The sequence below is a fragment of the Scyliorhinus torazame genome, chromosome 8 (assembly GCF_047496885.1).
Source record: "Scyliorhinus torazame isolate Kashiwa2021f chromosome 8, sScyTor2.1, whole genome shotgun sequence".
Taxonomy (NCBI): Eukaryota; Metazoa; Chordata; class Chondrichthyes; order Carcharhiniformes; family Scyliorhinidae; genus Scyliorhinus; species Scyliorhinus torazame.
Genome location: NC_092714.1, coordinates 162,092,571 through 162,113,296, shown reverse-complemented (window position 1 = coordinate 162,113,296; position 20,726 = coordinate 162,092,571). Strand labels below are relative to the sequence as shown.

The 20,726-nt window shown below is 50.0% G+C and overlaps 1 protein-coding gene across 2 annotated transcripts in view; it reads right to left on the bottom strand.

The window, feature by feature from the left end:
- Positions 1-1,079: 1,079 nt before the first annotated feature.
- The window catches only part of LOC140428234 (uncharacterized), a 545,827-nt gene continuing 526,180 nt past the window's right edge, over positions 1,080-20,726 (bottom strand). For both annotated transcript variants that reach the window (XM_072514483.1, XM_072514485.1), the window contains exons 7-8: positions 5,481-6,187; positions 1,080-3,076 (exon numbers count right to left, since the gene is read on the bottom strand). In XM_072514483.1, the coding sequence (XP_072370584.1) occupies positions 1,364-3,076; positions 5,481-6,187 (2,420 nt within the window). In that variant the 3' untranslated portion in view covers positions 1,080-1,363. The remainder of the gene's footprint in view (positions 3,077-5,480; positions 6,188-20,726) is intronic.

Here is a 20,726-nt window from a genome sequence, read left to right as displayed (position 1 = left end):
TGCTCCTATTTTCTTTGTTACCATGTTATGTCACGGGGGATAAATGATGCATGCTGTTTACTCACACGAGGTTTGAGGAATGTCTGTGTGTCCTTAGGTTCTCCCTTTTGTTTGCTGCCCCATCTCCATCAGCATCAGCATACGCACAGTGCTGCTCCTCACCGGCCAGCTCAACGGCTCTTTCCTCATGGAGGATGCAGAGCTCCTGCATTACTCTGGGTGGCTATGCCCGCTCATGCTGGTTGTGTTTGAGTTTGTCCTGTGGGGATACATGCGCGGTCACAGACCCGGCCATTCCCCAGGCATTTATATTGGGTGAGCTGAGAGTTTTACTTGGCATGGCTGCTAGCCCTTCACCGGTCACAGGATTGGTGAGGGTTCAGCGCCGATTTTGCCATTGTAAAACGTCACAATTCCCATCCGGCACTGGCACATAGTCTCCAAAACAGTGAATCCAGTCACCTCAGTCGAAACAGTGCGTCTCCGTTGCACATCATTCAGGAATCTGGTCAGGGTTCCCTCCGTGAAACACGCTGCTGGCTTCTGTGTGTCTTCCCCCCCAAGTGGATCTGGAACAAGCGCTGGGCAGTGCTGCGGAGACGTTCACATGGATCTCTCCACTGATTACGTTTTCCCATGGCGGGGCAGCACGGTGGCGCAGTGGGTTAGCCCTGCTGCCTCACGGCGCCGAGGTCCCAGGTTCGATCCCGGCTCTGGGTCACTATCCGTGTGGAGTTTGCACATCCTCCCCGTGTTTGTGTGGGTTTCACTCCCACAACCCAAAGATGTGCAGGGTAAGTGAATTGGCCACGCTAAATTGCCTCATAAATTGGAAAACATTAATTGGGTATTCTAAATTTATATATTAAAAAAAAGAAAAAAAAGTTTTCCCATGGCAAGCGAATCAGCGGGAGAGTGGCCTGAGTGCAGCGTGATTGACGTGGGCAGAAAAATGGTGTAAGATTCCATAAGAAAACTCGCTGGCTCAGTCAGTGGGATTCACTCTTTTTCTCGCTGGGACTGACACTTTGCTATTTTTGGTGGGGTTCCACCCAATGAGTCCACTCTATACACATGAGAAACATAAACTCTTTATAATGTTACTGAGAACGTGTGTGAAAACACTGACATTTTCCACTTTTAATCCCTGCATTCCACAAATACTGAAAAAATCATCTTACCCAGTAGCTACATAAAATGATCACATGCAATAGTTCATTTATACAAAGGGTTTAGAGACCTTTACCATCAGTATGGCAAAATATTCCTTCACTTACAAACCACAGTCCCCCATGGAACCTAACATCAGTCTCCAATGTCCACTCACATCCTGAGCAGCTCGGGCCACCCATAGCTCTCACGTTTATTCCGTCTCTATGACAAGTCTGTCTTCATCACTGCTGCTCTCATTGTTCTCCTCTCGCTGCTGTCTGATTGTCCCTTCCAGAGATTTGACCCTTCTCTGTCTGTTTGGAAGGGCAGCATTGGGAACATCCTGACTTCCACAAATTCCTTCACACTTTTTCACATCGATGCAATGGCACTCGCTGTGCCAAAACCAGGCTCTCTCCTCAGACATGGGTGAGTCCCAGGAAGGTGGAGCCCGGGGACTGAACCAACTGCACGAAGGGGCCGTAAGGTCCGTTTGTTGATGGAGTTTCTGCTTATCATTCTTCAAAGATTCAGAATGTTTCCATTCTGCATGAGGAACTTTGATAGTGTTGTCTAGGCCAGTGTTTCCCAGTTTTACCAGCCCAAGACTGGTGCAGTGTGTATTCCAAGTATTCTCTGCAGCAATCGTCACTCTAAACGTGCAGTCCCGACTTTCATCACCATCGCAAACACTTAAAGGCACAAGTGAATCCTGTAAACTAATTTTCACTGTAGGGTCAGTGGGATTTCTAGGGTCACTGGATACAGTGGGAACAGTGTTGACACTGGGGACAGTGGTGTTACTGGGGACAGTGGGAACTGTGGGCTCACTGAAGACAGTGGGAACTGTGAACTCGCTGGAGACAGTGGGAACTGTGAACTCGCTGGAGACAGTGGGCTCAATGAAGACAGTGGGTACAGTGGACTCACTGAAGACAGTGGGTACTGTGAACTCACTGAAGATAGTGGGAACTGTGAACTCACTGGAGAAAGTGGGCACTGTGAGCTCACTGGAGACAGTGGGAACAGTGGACTCACTGGAGACAGTGGGAACTATGGACTCACTGGAGACTGTGGGAATTATGGACTCACTGGAGACAGTGGGAACTATGGACTCACTGGAAACAGTGGGAACAGTGGATTCACTGGAGACAGTGGGAACAGTGGACTCAGTGGAGACAGTGGGAACTGTGGACTCAGTGGAGACAGTTGGAACTGTGGACTCGGTGGAGACAGTGGGCACTGTGAACTCACTGGAGACAGTGGGAACAGTGGATTCACTGGAGACAGTGGGAACAGTGGACTCAGTGGAGACAGTGGGAACTGTGGACTCAGTGGAGACAGTTGGAACTGTGGACTCGGTGGAGACAGTGGGTACTGTGAACTCACTGAAGACAGTGGGAACTGTGAACTCACTGGAGAAAGTGGGCACTGTGAACTCACTGGAGACAGTGGGAACAGTGGATTCACTGGAGACAGTGGGTACCGAGGACTCACTGGAGACAGTGGGAACTGTGGACTCACTGGAGACAGTGGGTACTGTGGACTCACTGGAGACAGTGGGAACTATTAACTCACTGGAGACATTGGGAACTATGGACTCACTGGAGACATTGGGAACTATGGACTCACTGGAGACTGTGGGAATTATGGACTCACTGGAGACAATGGGAACTATGGACTCACTGGAGACTGTGGGAATTATGGACTCACTGGAGACAGTGGGAACTATGGACTCACTGGAAACAGTGGATTCACTGGGGATAGTGAGACTTGTGAGATCACTGGAGACAGCAGGAACTGTGGGTACTGTGAATGGCCAGTGTGGAATTACAGAGGAGAGCCCTGCAGGCAGGAGCAGAACACGAGGCTGTGCAGTCTCGAAATTTGTCATCACTTTGTGTTTTAATCCACTGGTCTGCAGCTGAGTAAGCAGAAGAAGAACTGAATGAGTGATCAGAAAATAAGTGCAGTAATCGAACATTCACCCCCCCACCATCTGGCCTGAGCTTGCGAAATCCTACCAACTGTCCTGGCTTGAGACAATTCACACCTCATTAACCTGTGATTTTCCCTCTCTCCAGTCGCACCGTCTGGACCTGTAAAGACTTAATTATCTACAAAGACTCACATTCAAAGTATCATCTTGCGTCATTGAATTTGCCTATATATGTGTTTGTGGAACCCACCTCTTCATTCACATGATGAAGGAGCTGCACTCCGAAAGCTAGTGATTCTTACTGTGCCCACCCCAGTCCAACGCCGGCATCTCCACATTATAATGATTTAGATTAGCAGCTGAGCCTGAGGTTTGCAACATGCCAATATTAGCAGGAAAGCACATGGGTTGATCATTGCTGCAAAACCTGGGCCTCTTTTTGGAGACTATCAAAATGTTCCACATAGAATTTTAGAACCTATAGAACAGATCAAATGCTTGTGATAGAATTCTGCAACATATTGCAATGTGATAGAGTTTTTAAAGATATATTACACACTGTGTGATGGAGTGTTGCTATATATATTACAAAGTCTTACAACACCAGGTTAAAGTTTGTTTGTTTCGAATCACTAGCTTTCGGAGCGCAGCTTCTTCATCAGGTGAGTCACCTGATGGTGTTGTAATACTTCTTACTGTGCCCACCCGAGTCCAATGCCGGCATCTCCATATCATATATATATTACACACTAATAACGGTAAATATACTTTGTTCTAAAACCCAATTAAAAAACATTTAGAAAAAAATATATATGACACACTATGTGATAGAGTATTGCAATATCGATGACACACTAAATGATGGAGTGTTGCAATATATATTACACACTGTGATAGAGTGTTGTAATATAGTACACATTGTGTGATGGAGTGTTGTAATATATTACACACTGTGATAACGTGTTGTAATATATATTAAACACTGTGGTAGAGTGTTGTAATATATATTACACACTGTGTGATAGGGTGTTTTAATCCCGCGATTTTCCTGGCAACCCGCTGTTGTTTCGCAGTGGAGGAGGCAGCCCCTGAGGTTAGACTGGCTGGCCCGTAGTTTTCTAATTTGTCCATTCCTCCCTTTTGAATAATGTTACCACATTAGCTATCCTCCAGTCCACTGGCACCTCTTCTGTGGCCAGAGAGGAATTGAAAATTATTACCAGCGCCCCTGTTATTTCTTCCCATGCCTCATTCAACAGCCTGGGATACAGTTCATCTGGCCCTGGCCATAATGAGAGGATATTGTGTTTAATGATGCTGATTTAAAGTAATTAGCAAAAGAATCCATTGGGAAATGATGAGAAGTTTTTAATTAAATGAATTGTGAACTTTCAGAGGGTTATGCAAATCCACAGAGAGGATTAAATTACAGAGCAATAGCAGACCTTGCACTGGAATGGGACTAATTAGACATCTCTGCTAAAGGGCTGACACAGATATGATGGACCAAATGATCTCCACTTGCTGCAAGGTTGTATGATTTAAAAAATAAATAAATTTAGAGTACCCAATAATTTTTTTTTCCAATTAAGGGGCAATTTAGCGTGGCCAATCTAACCTGCACATCTTTGGGTTGTGGGGGTGAAACCCACACAGACACAGGGAGAATGTGCAAACTCCACATGGACAGTGACCCAGGGCCGGGATTTGAACCCGGGTCCTCAGCACCGTTGTTCCAGTGCTAGCCACTGCGCCACATGCTGCCCTGCAAGATTGTATGATTAAGGAATATCATAGATTATCATAGAATTTACAGTGCAGAAGGAGGCCATTCTGCCCATTAAGTCTGCACCGGCTCTTGGAAAGAGCACCCTACCAAAGGTCAACACCTCCACCCTATCCCCACAACCCAGTAACCCCACCCAACACTAAGGGCAATTTTGGACACTATGGGCAATTTATCATGGCCAATCCACCTAACCTGCACATCTTTGGACTGTGGGAGGAAACCGGAGCACCCGGAGGAAACCCACGCACACACGGGGAGGATGTGCAGACTCCGCACAGACAGTGACCCAAGCTGGAATCGAACCTGGGACCCTGGAGATGTGAAGCAATTGTGCTATCCACAATGCTACCGTGCTGCCAATACACATTGACAAGGACACAGGAAAGAACTCTCCTGTTCATCTTTGAATTCCTTCAATGGGAATGTCCATCTGGGAGGGCAGTGTGAGCTGAAAACTATCCAAAAGATGACAACACTCTCAGGACTGAATATAAGCCTCGAATATGTCAAATCTGCACTTAAACCCACAAAAGTCTAGCTCTGGGGTGATGTGCACTGAGTGACAGTTGTCTGCACTGTTGAAAGACACGAGAGACTCACCTCTTTCCCATGTGAAGTCTGGCTTGGAAGAGTTTCTGTTGACTTGAGGACTTTGTCTTTGATTAGCTCACTCGCTCTTCTCTGTGCTTCCATAGTTAGTGACAAGGCTTTGTCAATAGTGGGTGATATATAGCGACCAGATGATATGCTGACAGGACTTGTATTAGTTACTGAACACAGAGTTTCTGGAGATTTAGTATTTGCAATATAAGAAGCAAAAAAGGATTGGAAATCAGGTCGCGCTTCATCCTTTGATAGGTCTGGAACTGCAGCAACTGGAAACCCACAGACAGCGGAACTGTGTGAGTCACTTTGTTCATTCACACCAACTTTGGCTATTGGGAAGTCCTGGAGTTTAGATACATTTGAGATTTGAGGAAATGACCACATAGGTATCTGAGAGCAGAGTGTGACAGCTAGACACTCTGACACTGGCAGCGTCTCGGGTCGATATTCCAATACCGGCAATGTCCAGGATGAGGAATTGAAAAGGTTTTGCAATGTATTCAGGGGTGAAGAGCTCATTGATATTGAACTGCAGGGGACACCCGAGCTAACCAGAAGCTCTCTGGGTTGAGAAAGGACAAAACCTCCAGTTAACAGAGGAGCAGATTCAATGAAAAGATGGGCGTGTAGGCCAGTTGCTCGTAGAACCAGAGAAGGTGCTGGAGATTGAGACCAATATGAGAAATGCTCATTCCCTCGATCTAAAGAAAATGATGAGAATAGTTAAAAATCATTCAGGATCCTGGAACAAAACAAAAACAACACATCAAACAGCTCCCAGTACTGCGTAACAGCAAGAGCAGACAGTCCAATTCACAGCTCACTGTCTCATCAAATCTCTCCCAATCTGTCCCAGTCTGTTCTCATCTGTCCCAGTCCATCCTTGTTTGACCTAGTCTGTCTAAGTTTGACCCAGGCTGTTCTAGTCTGACCAGTGTAGCGATGGCCACATCCCGATTACAAAATGGACACTTTGCAAAGATTGCAGGGAAAATGGACAATACTGAGAAAACAAGTAGGTTCAGGGTTTGTCTGTATATCGGAGACGCAGCTCCCAGAAAAGACCAAAACTGTATGCCCATTAGCATACTAATGGCCCATCTCCGGGAACAAAAGAGTAACATTTGAGTAACCGATACTAAGGCAGACACCCCGGCACCAGAGGAGACCGAAACAAAGCAGGCCAACGGCCACCTAGGACACGCCCAGCCATCAGGGCACCCACACCTTTATTGGACGAGATCAATATGAATGATCAAGAAATGGCCCAATTGATTGGGGCCAAGTTCAAGGCCCGCCCAAAAGAGCGCAAAGCCCCTTTGGGTATAAGAAGGAGCCCCCAAGACAGAATCGTTCTCTTGGACCTGGCACACACCGAGGAGAGACCTGTCCATCAGCTGCACCAGAAGCAAGTAAGTCCAAGGTCAACGCTCGCTACCAGACAGACGACCTTAGCTGTTCACCTTTACCAGTTCGGCCCTAGCAGCCTCAGAACTGAACAACGGCCATTGTTCCTCTGACTGAGTGGCGCCCGAAGCTAAGTATAGGCTTTAGCAGTAGTGATAGTTTAGTCTGTAGAGTTTTGTGCATGAATATATTTAGCTGTGTGTGTAAATAAATAAGTATTGACTTTGAACTAACTAACTGGTGTATCGAGTTTTTGATCAGTATTCGGTTTGAACCTTGTGGCGGTATCGAAAGATACCTGGCGACTCTAGAGCAAACGTAATTAGAATTAAGGGAGGCGACCATATTGACCGCCATATTCAGAGCCAACCAAAGAGAGCAACATTTACTGGCGACTCTGGTGGGACTCGACCTAGAAGTGGCCTAGTCACTCCAAGATAACCCAAATTTGAATTTGAATCCAATTAGAAACAGAAAAACCACAAGTGTAAGAACGATACTGATCAAACCTCCGAGATTCGGAAGTGTGTTAATGCATGCGTACTAACAGGGATATAAGGTAAGCCTGAGAGATTTTGTTGCGTAAAACTGTCGGGAGTTTTGTAGGCCGAAAAATAGCGTAAGCCGTACCCGTGTTTACATCACCACTTTATCACCCCCTGTTCCAAATTCAGTAGAGAACACAGAGATAGAGAGAAAATGGCAATGAAGGCAATGGAACGTCTTATGAACCCCCAGGAATTCTAGGTTGCAGCGATCAGTAGAGTAGGACAGTGTCCCGTATGGGAAGAAGAGATCAGAAAATATCTCAAAGGGAAAGGATGGCCCCTTTGGAGTGAATTCTGCGGCAATGACGAAACAGGTCCCTGGAGTACAGGACATACTTGGTGGGAGAACCTGTCAGAGATTCAGAAGAAGAGCTTGGGGAAAGCTCGCAAGCAGATGGCAATCGTGTCCTGCTTGGCACAATTGCAAGGCACAGGGGAAGTCGTTAGGATGCTCCGTAGAGAGATTGAGGAGAGAGATAGAAATAGTGAGGGAGATGTGAGCGAATTTGAGAAGGAGAATAAAGAGTTCAGAGAACAGTTAGCAGCGAGGAACAGAGAGGTGGATGGTGCCAAGCGGGCACACCAGTATTGTCTTGCCCATTTGAGTAGATTTCAGACCCAGTACGATAAGGCCTACCAGGACACGCAACGCGTGGTCTTGGTAAGCCAAAAAACTGAGCAACAGGTAGAGGAATTGCAGAAACAGTGCAATGATTCAAAAGCAGCCCTACGAGCGCTCCAAACTTCCACGATGGAACAAAGGCAGAGCTCGGCAGATCACGCAAAGTGCCGGAAGCAAATTTCGGAATTGCAATCTTTGCTTTCTGTCCAGAATGGGTTTCAAAGTACGTTTGGACCCCAGTTAGACCAGGAAAACTGCCCCGATTGGCAGGAGTTAAATGAAACTGCCCACAGCTACGTACATGGGACATGTACGCAAGAAAAAACACAAAAAAGGAAAGCACACCAACCCCGACTGAACAGGCAGAACACACCCCCATGGACCCTGTAACCACACACCGCAGGGCCACAGCAGAAGGAAACGCAGATTTCCTATATACAACCCTGTCAACCGTGACCCAATTACGGGACGTGTGTGGAAAAATTACACCGTTCCTTCCCACATCAGACCCCCACCAGTTTTTCGCTAGAGTTAAACAGCAGGCTACCGTGAACGGCCTGGACGAAAAGGAGCAAGTGAAGCTCACAGTTTTAAGCCTTAACCCTTCAGTCGTGGCAGCCCTTCCCGACCCACAGAATGTAGGAGGAGGCACACTCCAAGAAATGCATACAGTGATCGGCTATAACAGAGGAGACCCCGAGGAGACCCCGTAGAAAGCCTAAACAACTGTAGGCAAAAGAAAACAGGGCACCCCACAGCGTTTGCTGGATGCTTGTGGATACATTTCACAGCAGTATTTGGAGAGTTAGCCCACGCCCCATTTGTCCGCAGATAATATGGCCAAATGGACTCGAATCCTAGTCTCTCATGCGACAGAGGCAGGACAGAGAGCTTGTGCAAATTACGACCCCTCAGGCCCACAACGAGAAATGGGTTTTGAAAAGATTGTCCCGCTCTTGGGAACAATCCGTCCAAGGCAAAACCACATTTGCAAAACCAGAGGAAGAGCAGGCAGACATGAATCCAGTTAGGACGCACCAGAACCCCACATAGGTAAATGTGGGCAGGAACAGCCCACCGCAACCCAAATCCCAGGAATGCTACAACTGTGGACAATTAGGACACTATGCACGAGAGTGCAGCGTGCCCCAATAGCAGCAGGAAACCCAACAGACAGACACCCTAAATAAGAATAGGGCAAAACCAATCCATAGCATTAGCGCCCGTTCAGAGAACGCAGACATGAACAGCACCGACTGACGGTGTTCGGGCTCCCCAACTTGGGTCTGCGACACCCTTTGGGACAAGTCCGGGGACACCCCGTAGAACCCCGGGACACCCCGGGGACACAGGAGGGTCCTGCACCACGCTCAATTCCTCCACGATGTTTCAGCGAGACACGTGGCCCACAACAGACACCATCGCACTCAGCGGCTGTACAGGTCAATTACAACAAGAACACATCACAGCCCCTGTAGCGATACAAATGGGGAACATTACGACTAAACACCCCGTAGTTTTGGTCAATCTAACCCAGACAGCTGAACACATCCGAGGAATCGATTTTATGAGCTCCCACAACCTCTCTTTTGATCCGGTTAATAAATGTGTATGGAAAATGTCAAAGGCAGGATGAGCCACCGCCACGCTCACAGTTGGAGAGTATGAAAACAGAATTAGCGCAGTCTGAGGCTTCTGGTTCAACCCTCGAGCCATTAGTCAGGACAAACAGGTTAAGGAAGTCCTACAGCAACACAAAGCAGCATTTGCACAGCAGAAGCACAACTGTGGCAAGATAGCTGGCTTAGTGAACATTACAGGTCCCGATCCCAGACCCCAAAAGCAGTACAGTTTTCCCCAAGAGGCAGAGGGAGAAATTTCAAAGGTAATACAGAGTTTGCTTGACCAAGGCGTACTCTGATCAGTAGCCTCCACGAATAACGCATCAATTTGGCCCGTCAGGAAACCCGATGGATCATGGCGACTGACCATTGATTACCGGGAACTGAACAAAGTAACCCCAGTAGCAGCCCCCACCGTAGCAACGAGTCCCGGGACCATGCTCAAACAGGGACTCCAGTCAAAAAAAAATTTGGTTTTGGACATTAGCAACGGCTTTTGGTCCATTCCATTGGATAAAGCGTGCCAATATAAATTCGCATTCACATTCCAGGGACAACTATATACGTGGACGTGCCTTCCACAATTCCCCCTCCATTTTCCACCGACAGCTGGCAAATGGACGAGCAAAATTTTCCCGACCGATTGTCTGGTCCAGTATGTGGATGACTTGCTACTACAGACAGACACAAAGGGAGAGCACATTTCACTTCTCGCCGAACTCCTAGGACTCCGAAAACAGATTGGATGTAACGTCAACTCCAAGAAGGCCCAGAGTTTGCAGGAAAAAGTGATTTACTTGGGTACAGTAATCACGCATGGTAAACGCGAGATCGAGCAAAAGAGAATTGACTCGATCGTCAAATTGCCCCTTCCCCATAGCATAACAGCCCTCTGGTCATTTCGAGGACCGGTTGGCTATTGCCAAAACCATATCGACGGTTTCGCCACAAAAGCAGCGCCCCTATCCGATCTTCTCAAGAAACAGTCACCTTGGGAATGGCTTCCACAGCACACGGATGCCGTGGATGGTTTAAAGAGAGCCCTCAGCACAGCCCCCACACTGCAGGTCCCAGATCCACTCTCCCCGTACGCAATCGAAGTTGCAAGCACCGACCGAACCCTTTCGGCCGTGCTCCTCCAGGAACGCCATGACCGATTAAGCCCCGTGGCATACGCCTCACGCGTGTTAGATCCTGTCGAGCAAGGATTCTCTGCCTGCGAAAGTCACCTGCTTACAGTTTTTTGGGCAATACAGTACTTCGCCTACATTACAGGACTCAACCCCATCACCATTCTCACTGAACACACCCCGACACAGCCATTATTAGACTGTCGACTTAAAGGTGGCACAGTCAGCCAAATCCGCGCAGCCCGTTGGACCCTTCTTTTACAGGGGAAGGACATTACAGTTAAAAGAACCAAGCCCCACACTTTCCTAGCTGACAATTTGCAATATGCAGGTACCCCACATGAGTGTGAGATCATCACCACAAACCATAATTCAGGCCCATTTATACCTAAGTCAAATCCCAGGAAAGCAGCTAATACACCCCAGAGAGCCCAGCCCACAGACACGTGCGCACCCCAGAAAATTTATGTGGATGGCTCCTCCACAGTTTTAAATGGAAAGAGAATCACCGGTTGCAGCATTTATGCAGAGGACGCGCAGGGACGCTCCCTTGACGAGATTTCATTAAAGTTGCCAGGACATCTCGGCTCGCAGGCAGCAGAACTGGCAGTCTTAGCTTACATTATAGACCACCCTTCTCGTTTCCGACCCCAGCGGACATATATTCGGACAGTTTATATGTCTGCAATAGTTTATCGGAATTCCTATCCCTGTGGGAAACTAGAGGATTCGTTTCCACAGATGAAAAGCCCCTACCCTCAGGCCCACTACTCCGGCATATCCTAGAGACAGCTAAAGATAGGAAATATGGTATAATTAAAGTTCGCAGCCATCACCGTTCTTCCCTCCCTGGTAACATTAAAGCAGACGCCCTAGCTGTAGCGCACAAAGACTCCGAGAGACGAATAGAGTGAAGTCGATGAGGCTTTATTAAGCGTGACTGTTTCCCCCGCAGTTCAGTAGTAGACTGCCTGCGGGGGAGGACTCCAGGTACTTATACTCCGCCTTCAGGGCGGAGCTAGAGGTAAACGTCCAACCAGGACCCGGGATCTGTCAGCCAATGACATCATGGCTTCACAGTCCCACATGACCCCTAATGCATACTACCACATTCACCCCTTGTTAAAAATGAACCCGGCGGGGTGATGCTTCGCATGGTGGTAAGGGTTTACAAGGCTGGTCCTGGGAGGAAAACTTTTGCATGTTATTACAGTATGTACAAGGTTTTTTTTTCAAACTATTTACAGTAATCGTCAGGAAAAGACAAAATGTTCTCGTTAAAAGTCCACATATTGTACTGTTAGATCGCGCCACGAGTCGGTCGGGCGGTCTGGTCGTCCGTGTCGATCGCCTCGGCCCCGGTGGTGGTGGTGGTGCTTGTTCCGGTGTTGTCGTCTCCGGGAGCCTTACGGTTTCAGCTTGGGCTTCATTCCTGGTCGGGCCTGGGAGGAGGACTGATCCTCCTGGGAAGGGGGCGGTCGAGGGGTGCGGCGGTGGCAGGAAGTGGGGGGGTTGGGTGATTGGTGTCGGGGGGGGTGTGTGTGTTGCCGGCGGGCGCCAGATCTCGCAGAGAGACCGTGTCCTGTCGGCTGTCGGGGTACTCCACGTAAGCGTACTGCGGGTTCGCGTGAAGGAGGTGAACCCTTTCGACCAACGGGTCCGACTTGTGCGCCCGCACGTGCTTTCGGAGCAAGATGGGTCCTGGGGCCGCCAGCCAGGTCGGCAGCGACGTTCCAGAGGAGGACTTCCTGGGGAAGACAAGGATGCGCTCATGAGGCGTTTGGTTCGTGCTAGTACACAGTAGTGACCGGATGGAGTGGAGGGCGTCCGGAAGGACCTCCTGCCACCGTGAAACTGGGAGGTCCCTGGACCGTAGGGCCAGTAGGACGGTCTTTCAGACCGTGCCGTTCTCCCTCTCTACTTGCCCGCTCCCCCGGGGGTTGTAGCTGGTAGTCCTGCTCGAGGCTATCCCGTTGCTGAGCAGGAACTGGCGCAGCTCGTCACTCATGAAGGAGGCTCCCTGTCGCTGTGGACGTATGCGGGGCAACCGAACAGTGTGAATACGGTGTTCAGGGCTTTAATGACTGTGGCCGCGGTCATGTCAGAACAGGGGATGGCGAATGGGAAGCGGGAGTACTCGTCCACCACATTAAGGAAGTATATGTTGCGGTCGGTGGAGGGGAGGGGTCCTTTGAAATCCAGACTAAGGCGTTCAAAGGGGCGGGAAACCTTAATCAGGTGCGCACCATCCGGCCTGAAAAAATGCGGTTTGCACTCTGCGCAGATGTGGCAGTTCCTTGTGACTGTACGGACCTCCTCTAAGGAGTATGGGAGGTTGCGGGACTTGATAAAGTGGTAAAACCGAGTGACCCCCGGGTGGCAGAGGTCCTCGTGGAGGGTTTGGAGGTGGTTAATTTGTGCGTTGGCACATGTGCCGCGGGATAGGGCATCGGACGGCTCGTTCAGCTTTCCGGGACGATACAAGATCTCGTAGTTGAAGGTGGAGAGCTCGATCCTCCACCTTAAGATCTTGTCGTTTTTGATTTTGCCCCGCTGTGCATTATCGAACATGAAGGCTACCGACCGTTGGTCCGTGAGGAGAGTGAATCTCCTGCCGGCCAGGTAATGCCTCCAATGTCGCACAGCTTCCACTATGGCTTGGGCTTCCTTTTCCACTGAGGAGTGGCGGATTTCTGAAGCGTGGAGGGTTCGGGAGAAAAAGGCCACGGGTCTGCCCGCTTGGTTAAGGGTGGCCGCTAGAGCTACGTCGGAGGCGTCGCTCTCGACCTGGAAGGGGAGGGGCTCGTCGATGGCGCGCATCGTGGCCTTTGCGATATCCGCTTTGATGCGGCTGAAGGCCTGGCAAGCCTCTGTCGACAGAGGGAAGGTCGTGGTCTGTATTAGGGGGCGGGCCTTGTCTGCGTACTGGGGGACCCACTGGGCGTAGTATGAAAAGAACCCCAGGCAGCGTTTCAGGGCTTTTGAGCAGTGCGGGAGGGGAAATTCCATGAGGGCGCGCATACGTTCGGGGTCGGGGCCTATTATCTCATTGCGCACTACGTAGCCCAGGATGGCCAGCCGGTTTGAGCTGAAAACGCACTTGTCCTCGTTGTACGTGAGGTTCAAGGCTTTAGCGGTCTGGAGGAATTTGTGGAGGTTGGCGTCGTGGTCCTGCTGATCGTGGCCGCAGATGGTTACATTGTCGAGATACGGGAACGTGGCCCGCAACCCGTGTTGGTCAACCATTCAGTCCATCTCTTGTTGGAAGACCGAGATCCCGTTTGTGACGCCAAATGGGACCCTTAGGAAATGGTATAATCGCCCGTCTGCCTCGAAGGCTGTGTACTTGCGGTCACTTGGGCGGATGAGGAGCTGATGGTAGGCGGACTTGAGGTCCACGGTGGAGAAGACTTTATATTGGGCAATCCGATTGACCATGTCGGATATACGGGGGAGAGGGTACGCGTCTAGTTGTGTGTACCTGTTGATGGTCTGGCTATAGTCTATGACCATCCTTTGCTTCTCCCCTGTCTTTACTACTACCACCTGTGCTCTCCAGGGACTATTGCTGGCCTGGATTATGCCTTCCTTTAGTAGCCGCTGGACTTCGGACCGAATGAAGGTCCGGTCCTGGGCGCTGTACCGTCTGCTCCTAGTGGCGACGGGTTTGCAATCCGGGGTGAGGTTTGCAAACAAGGACGGGGGTTGCACCTTGAGGGTTGCGAGGCCGCAGATAGTGAGTGGGGGTATTGGGCCGCCGAATTTGAAGGTTAGGCTCTGTAGATTGCACTGGAAGTCTAATCCCAGTAATGTGGGGGCGCAGAGTTGGGGAAGGACGTAGAGCCTGTAGTTTTTGAACTCCCTCCCTTGCACCGTTGGGGTAACTATGCAGAAGCCTTTGATCTGTACGGAGTGGGATCCTGCAGCTAGGGAAATCTTTTGTGCGCTGGGATGGGTGGTCAAAGAACAGCGTCTTACCGTGTCGGGGTGGATAAAGCTCTCCGTGCTCCCGGAGTCGGCTAGGCATGGTGCCTCGTGCCCGTTTATCAGCACCGTTGTCGTCGTCGTCTGGAGTGTCCGGGGCCGAGCTTGGTCCAGCGTTATTGAAGCGAGACGTGGTTGTAGTAGTTGAGCGTCTTCTTCGAACCCCGGGGAGCCGTCGATACTGGGGTCCGTTGTTGCCGTCCAAGATGGCGTCGGGGGTGAACAAAATGGCTGCCCCCATGCATCGCACATGGCTGGGGGGTCACAAGATGGCGGCGGGGGTGGACAAAATGGCCGCCCCCATGCGTCGTACAGGTCTGGGGTGGTCCAAGATGGCGGCGCCCTTCCTCCCCTCGTGGTGGCCGGGACCCAAAATGGCGGCGTCTGCGGGTCGCACATGGGGCGCTGGGGGGTTTGGGGGGCGTTAGAGACGCGCAGAACTCCCTCTTCTCCGGGGAGAGCGGTGGTCGGGACCCAAAGTGGTAGCGCCGGCGGGTCATACATGGGGCGCGGGGGGGGGCGGTTGGGGAGCGTAAGCGGCGTGCAGGGCTCCCTGTTCTCCCGGGACCGCGGTGGTCGGGACCCAGAGTGGCTGCGCCTGCGGGTCGTACATGGGGCGCTGGGGGGGTTGGGGAGCGTTAACGGCGTGCAGGGCTCCCTGTTCTCCCGAGACAGCGGCGACCTCGCGGGACCAGCACACAGCCGCGAAATGGCCCTTTTTCCCGCAGCTCTTGCAGATCGCTGCGTGGGCCGGGCAGCGCTGCCGGGGGTGTTTCGCCTGGCCGCAGAAATAGCAGCGGGCGCCCCCGGTGTGACTTGGCGTTTGGACCGCGCAAGCCTGTGGGGTGTCCGGGGGGGGGGGGTGGGTTTGTCGCGACGGGTACGTACGGAGCCCAATGGGCTGCTGCGCGGTCGGGGCCGTAGGCGCGGGTATTTCGTGCGGCCACGTCTAGGGAGGCTGCTAGGGCCCGTGCCTCTGAGAGTCCTAGCGACTCTTTTTCTAGAAGTCTTTGGCGGATTTGGGAGGAGTTCATACCTGCCACAAAAGCATCGCGCATTAACATGTCCGTGTGTTCATTTGCGTTCACCGACGGGCAGCTGCAGGCTCGTCCCAAAATTAGTAGCGCGGCGTAGAATTCATCTATCGATTCTCCGGGACTTTGCCGTCTCGTTGCGAGTTGATAGCGAGTGTAGATCTGGTTTACTGGGCGGACATAGAGACTTTTTAGTGCTGCGATTGCCGTCTGGAAATCCTCTGCGTCTTCGATGAGAGAGAAAATCTCCGTGCTTAACCTCGAGTGCAGGACCTGTAGTTTTTGGTCTTCTGTGACCCGGCCGGTGGCCGTTCTGAGGTAGGCCTCAAAACAAGTCTGCCAGTGCTTGAAAGCTGCTGCCGCGTTCACTGCGTGGGGGCTGATCCTCAGGCATTCCGGGATGATCCTGAGCTCCATAGTCCTTTAGTCACGCTTAATAAATTGTAGCGCACAAAGACTCCGAGAGACGAATAGAGTGAAGTCGATGAGGCTTTATTAAGCGTGACTGTTTCCCCCGCAGTTCAGTAGTAGACTGCCTGTGGGGAGGACTCCAGGTACTTATACTCCGCCTTCAGGGCGGAGCTAGAGGTCACCGTCCAACCAGGACCCGGGATCTGTCAGCCAATGACATCATGGCTTCACAGTCCCACATGACCCCTAATGCATACTACCACACTAGTGAAGGCAGGTTCCAGACATGATTACTTTTGGAAACCCCCCCGAGAGCACCCCAGTACACGCGGTTTAGGTCTCACAGACCAACATTCAGGATTGAGCGAAAGCCCAAAAGGAAGAGGAAAAGCTCAGGGAAGTTTTAAAAGGAACCTTCCCAGCCCCGCCCGTAGGATAAGTTTAAGAACGCAATAACCACACATGACGGGGTGATTTTGAAAGACGGCATTTATGTAGTTCCCAGCCAGGACAGGAACCAGATTATTTGTCAGTTCCATGACAATCATGGACACCAAGGTATTGAACCCACCCTCACCCACCTCAGACCTCTCTGCTGGTGGCCTGATTTAAAAGCCGATGTAACCCATTACATTGAAAATTGCTTGATCTGTCTCCAGAACAACCCGCACAGTATGCAGGAAAGGCTCAGCTTAGTCACACCCGCCCCGTTAATGGCCCCTGGACGAATTTGCAGATAGATTACATAGGACCCTTACCCCCCTGCAGAAATCATTTTAAGTATGTGTTGGTGGTCATCGACACCTTCACAAAATGGGTGGAAGCTTTTCGATCCAGAACGAATACGGCCAAAACGGCAGCTAAAATCCTAACACAGCACATCTTTACAAAATGGGCCCTCCCACGCAGTATAGAGTCTGATCAAGGCTCCCATTTTACAGGACGAGTAATGAAGAACGTCCTCACAATTTTCGGAATTAGGCAGAAGTTTCACATAGCATACCACCCCCAGTCAAGCGGCATTGTAGAGAGGATGAACAGAACTCTGAAAGCCACTCTCAGGAAAATGGTACAACAGAACAACAGCACCTGGGACTCAGTTCTCCCATTTGCTTTAATGTTCTTACGAAACACAATATCCACATCCACAGGATACACCCCCCACACCCTCATGGCTGGACGCCCCATGAAAGGGACAGAGTACCTATTAGGACTGGATTTGGCCAACCCCGCAGTCACCGCCCTCACGCATGAAAATGCTGTACAGCAGCTTATTGAGAACATAAAGGCAGCCCAGCTCGCAGCAGCTGTGAGACTTGGGACCAGGAGGAAACAAAGCAAAGCTTGTTTCGATAAAACGGTATATGCCACCGAGTTTGTAGTAGGGCAGCAAGTGATGCTTTCCCTATACAACCCCAGTTCATTCCTTTCCCCCATTTTGGCACTTTTAGTTCGAAACCTTTTTGTTTGTTTATGGCGACCCTTAGGTTGCTTCCGTATGCTATTTACATCCTCAAACACTAGGATGGTAGATCGCACAGGCTGCGAGACGGCTCGCACTATGGCAGTATTTTTCTCCGATGTCTTGTCCAAATATTTGGTTTAAAAAAAAAATGAGGGAGTCACAGATGGTGACCAATTATAATGGGTAATTGGCAACAAAGGACAGACAGTCATACGAGATCTTAAGCAAGATAATAACAGATATTATGCTTGTGTCCATAGACATCCGGAACCTCAGGAACCCCAGAGGAAGAAAAAGAAGAAGACAGAAAAAAGGAAAAATGAACCGCTACCCTCCTGATCCCTACCACACAGGCCGTGAATGATTCCCACCCCTGCCATACACTGTACCCCGAGATAGTTAACCCCGAGATAGTTACCCCCGAGACAGGTACCGACACCCCGACCTGGTGTGACACGTTTATCACCTGGTATTCATCATAGATTAACAGTGCAGAAGGAGGCCATTCGGCCCATCAAGTATGCACCGGTTCTTGGAAAGAGCATCCTACCCAAGGTCAACACCTCCACCCTATCCCCATAACCCAGTAACCCCACCCAACACTAAGGGCAATTTCGGACACTAAGGGCAATTAATCATAACCAATCCACCTAACCTGCACATCTTTGGACTGTGGGAGGAAACCGGAGCACCCGGAGGAAACCCACGCACACACGGGGAGGATGTGCAGACTCCGCACAGACAGTGACCCAAGCCGGAATCGAACCTGGGACCCTGGAGCTGTGAAGCAATTGTGCTATCCACAATGCTACCGTACTGCCCCTTACATTATATTACATAGTAGAAGCACTCTTAGTACTAGCGATACTCTGCAGTGTCGTGCAGACACTTAGACTCAGGAATTGGCGAAGGAGAGCCTCCCGCTCTCGCACCCCGGTATACACATATAGGTCCCCTATTTTCAGACTCCAACAAATCCCCCAGCCCCTTTAAGTGAATTAAAGTGCATCCTTTTTTTTGTGTATGTTTTGTTCGCTCAATAAAGAAATGTAAACCCCTGTGCTTGACTGCCAAGCCAGAGAAACTTGTGTTGCTGATATTTGTACAGTTTAAAGTGTTGTAGATTATTTTTGATTGGTTAAGGGAGGATAGTTTATTGAGGATAGTTAGAGGTTCCAGTTTTTTATTTTGTAATGCATGTCTGAATGTCATAGTGCCCCGTAGAGTTTTATAATGATGTATGTATGTAAAATGATTTTAGGTAAAAATTGCGATTTATAGGATAGGGCAGTGTAGAGCCCGTGAAGTGCTTATGGGTGCCCCGCTTGGTCAGAATGAAGACGACGCGGTAATGTGATCCTTCACGCTTCGCGTTGAGGATCACAAGGAGGGTGTGTAGCCATCTGGGATGGCCACTTCCCAATTACAAAATGGACACTTTGCAAAGATTGCAGGGTAAATGGACAATACTGAGAAAACAAGCAGGTTCAGGGTTTGTCTGTATATTGGAGCCGCAGCTCCCAGACAAGACCAAAACTGTAGGCCCATGAGCATACTAATGGCCCATCTCCGGGAACAAAAGAGTAACATTTGAGTAACTGATACTAAGGCAGACACCCCGGCGCCAGAGGAGACCAAAACAAAGCAGGCCAACGGCCACCTAGAACATATCCAGCCATCTGGGCACCCACCCCTTTATTGGACGAGATCAATATGAATGATCAAGAAATGGCCCAATTGATTGGGGCCAAGTTCAAGGGTCGCCCAAAAGAGCGCGAAGCCCCTTTGGGTATAAGAAGGAGCCCCCAAGACAGAATCGTTCTCTTGGACCTGGCCCTCACCGAGGAGAGACCTGTCCACCAGCTGCACCAGAAGCAAGTAAGTCCAAGGTCTACGCTCGCTACCAGACAGACGACCTTAGCTGTTCACCTTTACCAGTTCGACCCCAGCAGTCTCAGAACCGAACAACGGCCATTGTTCCTCTGACTGAGTGGGCGCCCGAAGCTAAGTATAGGCTTGAGCAGTAGTGATAGTTTAGTCTGTAGAGTTTCGTGCATGAGTATATTTAACTGTATGTGTAAATAAATAAGTATTGACCTTGAACTAACTGACTGGTGTATCGAGTCTTTGATCAGTATTCGGTTTGAACCTTGTGGCGGTATCGAAAGATACCTGGCGACTCTAGAGCAAAACGTAATTAGAATTAAGGGAGGCGACCCCACACAGTCTGACCAGTCTGTCCCATTATGTCTCAGTCAGACTCAAATTATGTTCCAGACTGACCTAGTCTGTCCCAGTCAGTACAAATCTGGCCCAATGTCTCCTAGTCTGACCGGATATTTCCCAGTCTGACCTAATATGCTCCAGACCGACCCAGTCTGTCCCAGTCCATCCTTGTCTGACCTAGTCTGTCCAAGTTTGACCCAAGCAGTTCCAGTCTGGCCAGTATGACCCAATCTTTTCCAGTCTGATGCAGTCTGTTCCAGCCTCGCCCAAACTGACCCAGTGTGTCCCAGTCTGACCCAGTTTGGCCCAATATTTTACAGTCTGGCTCAATATGTCCCAGTCTGACCCAGTCTGACTCAGCATGTCCCAGTCTGTCCAAGTCTAACACATTCTGACCCACTCTGTCCCACTGTATCCCAATGTGTCCCAGTCTGTCCTGGACAGTCCCAGTCTGACCCAATATATCCCAGTCTGACCTTGGCTGTTTCAGTCTGACTCAATGGGCACGACCCACTGGCTGTGTTGGACTCTCCCTTGATTGCGGTGCGGGTGGTGAATGTCATGATATTCAAACACACACATCATGATGGACACACTAACAGGCAAATCAGAGTACACAACACCACAACCAATCACAGACAAGAACACCAACCACATAAAAAGCACGAGCACGACACCTGGTGGTCAGTAGGTCTGGGGAGAAGGGAACAAGAAAGAGCTGTTAAAACATCACAAGCAGGGAACCCCCACGTGCAGAGTGCAAAGACCAAACTGTAAATAGTAAGCTTAAA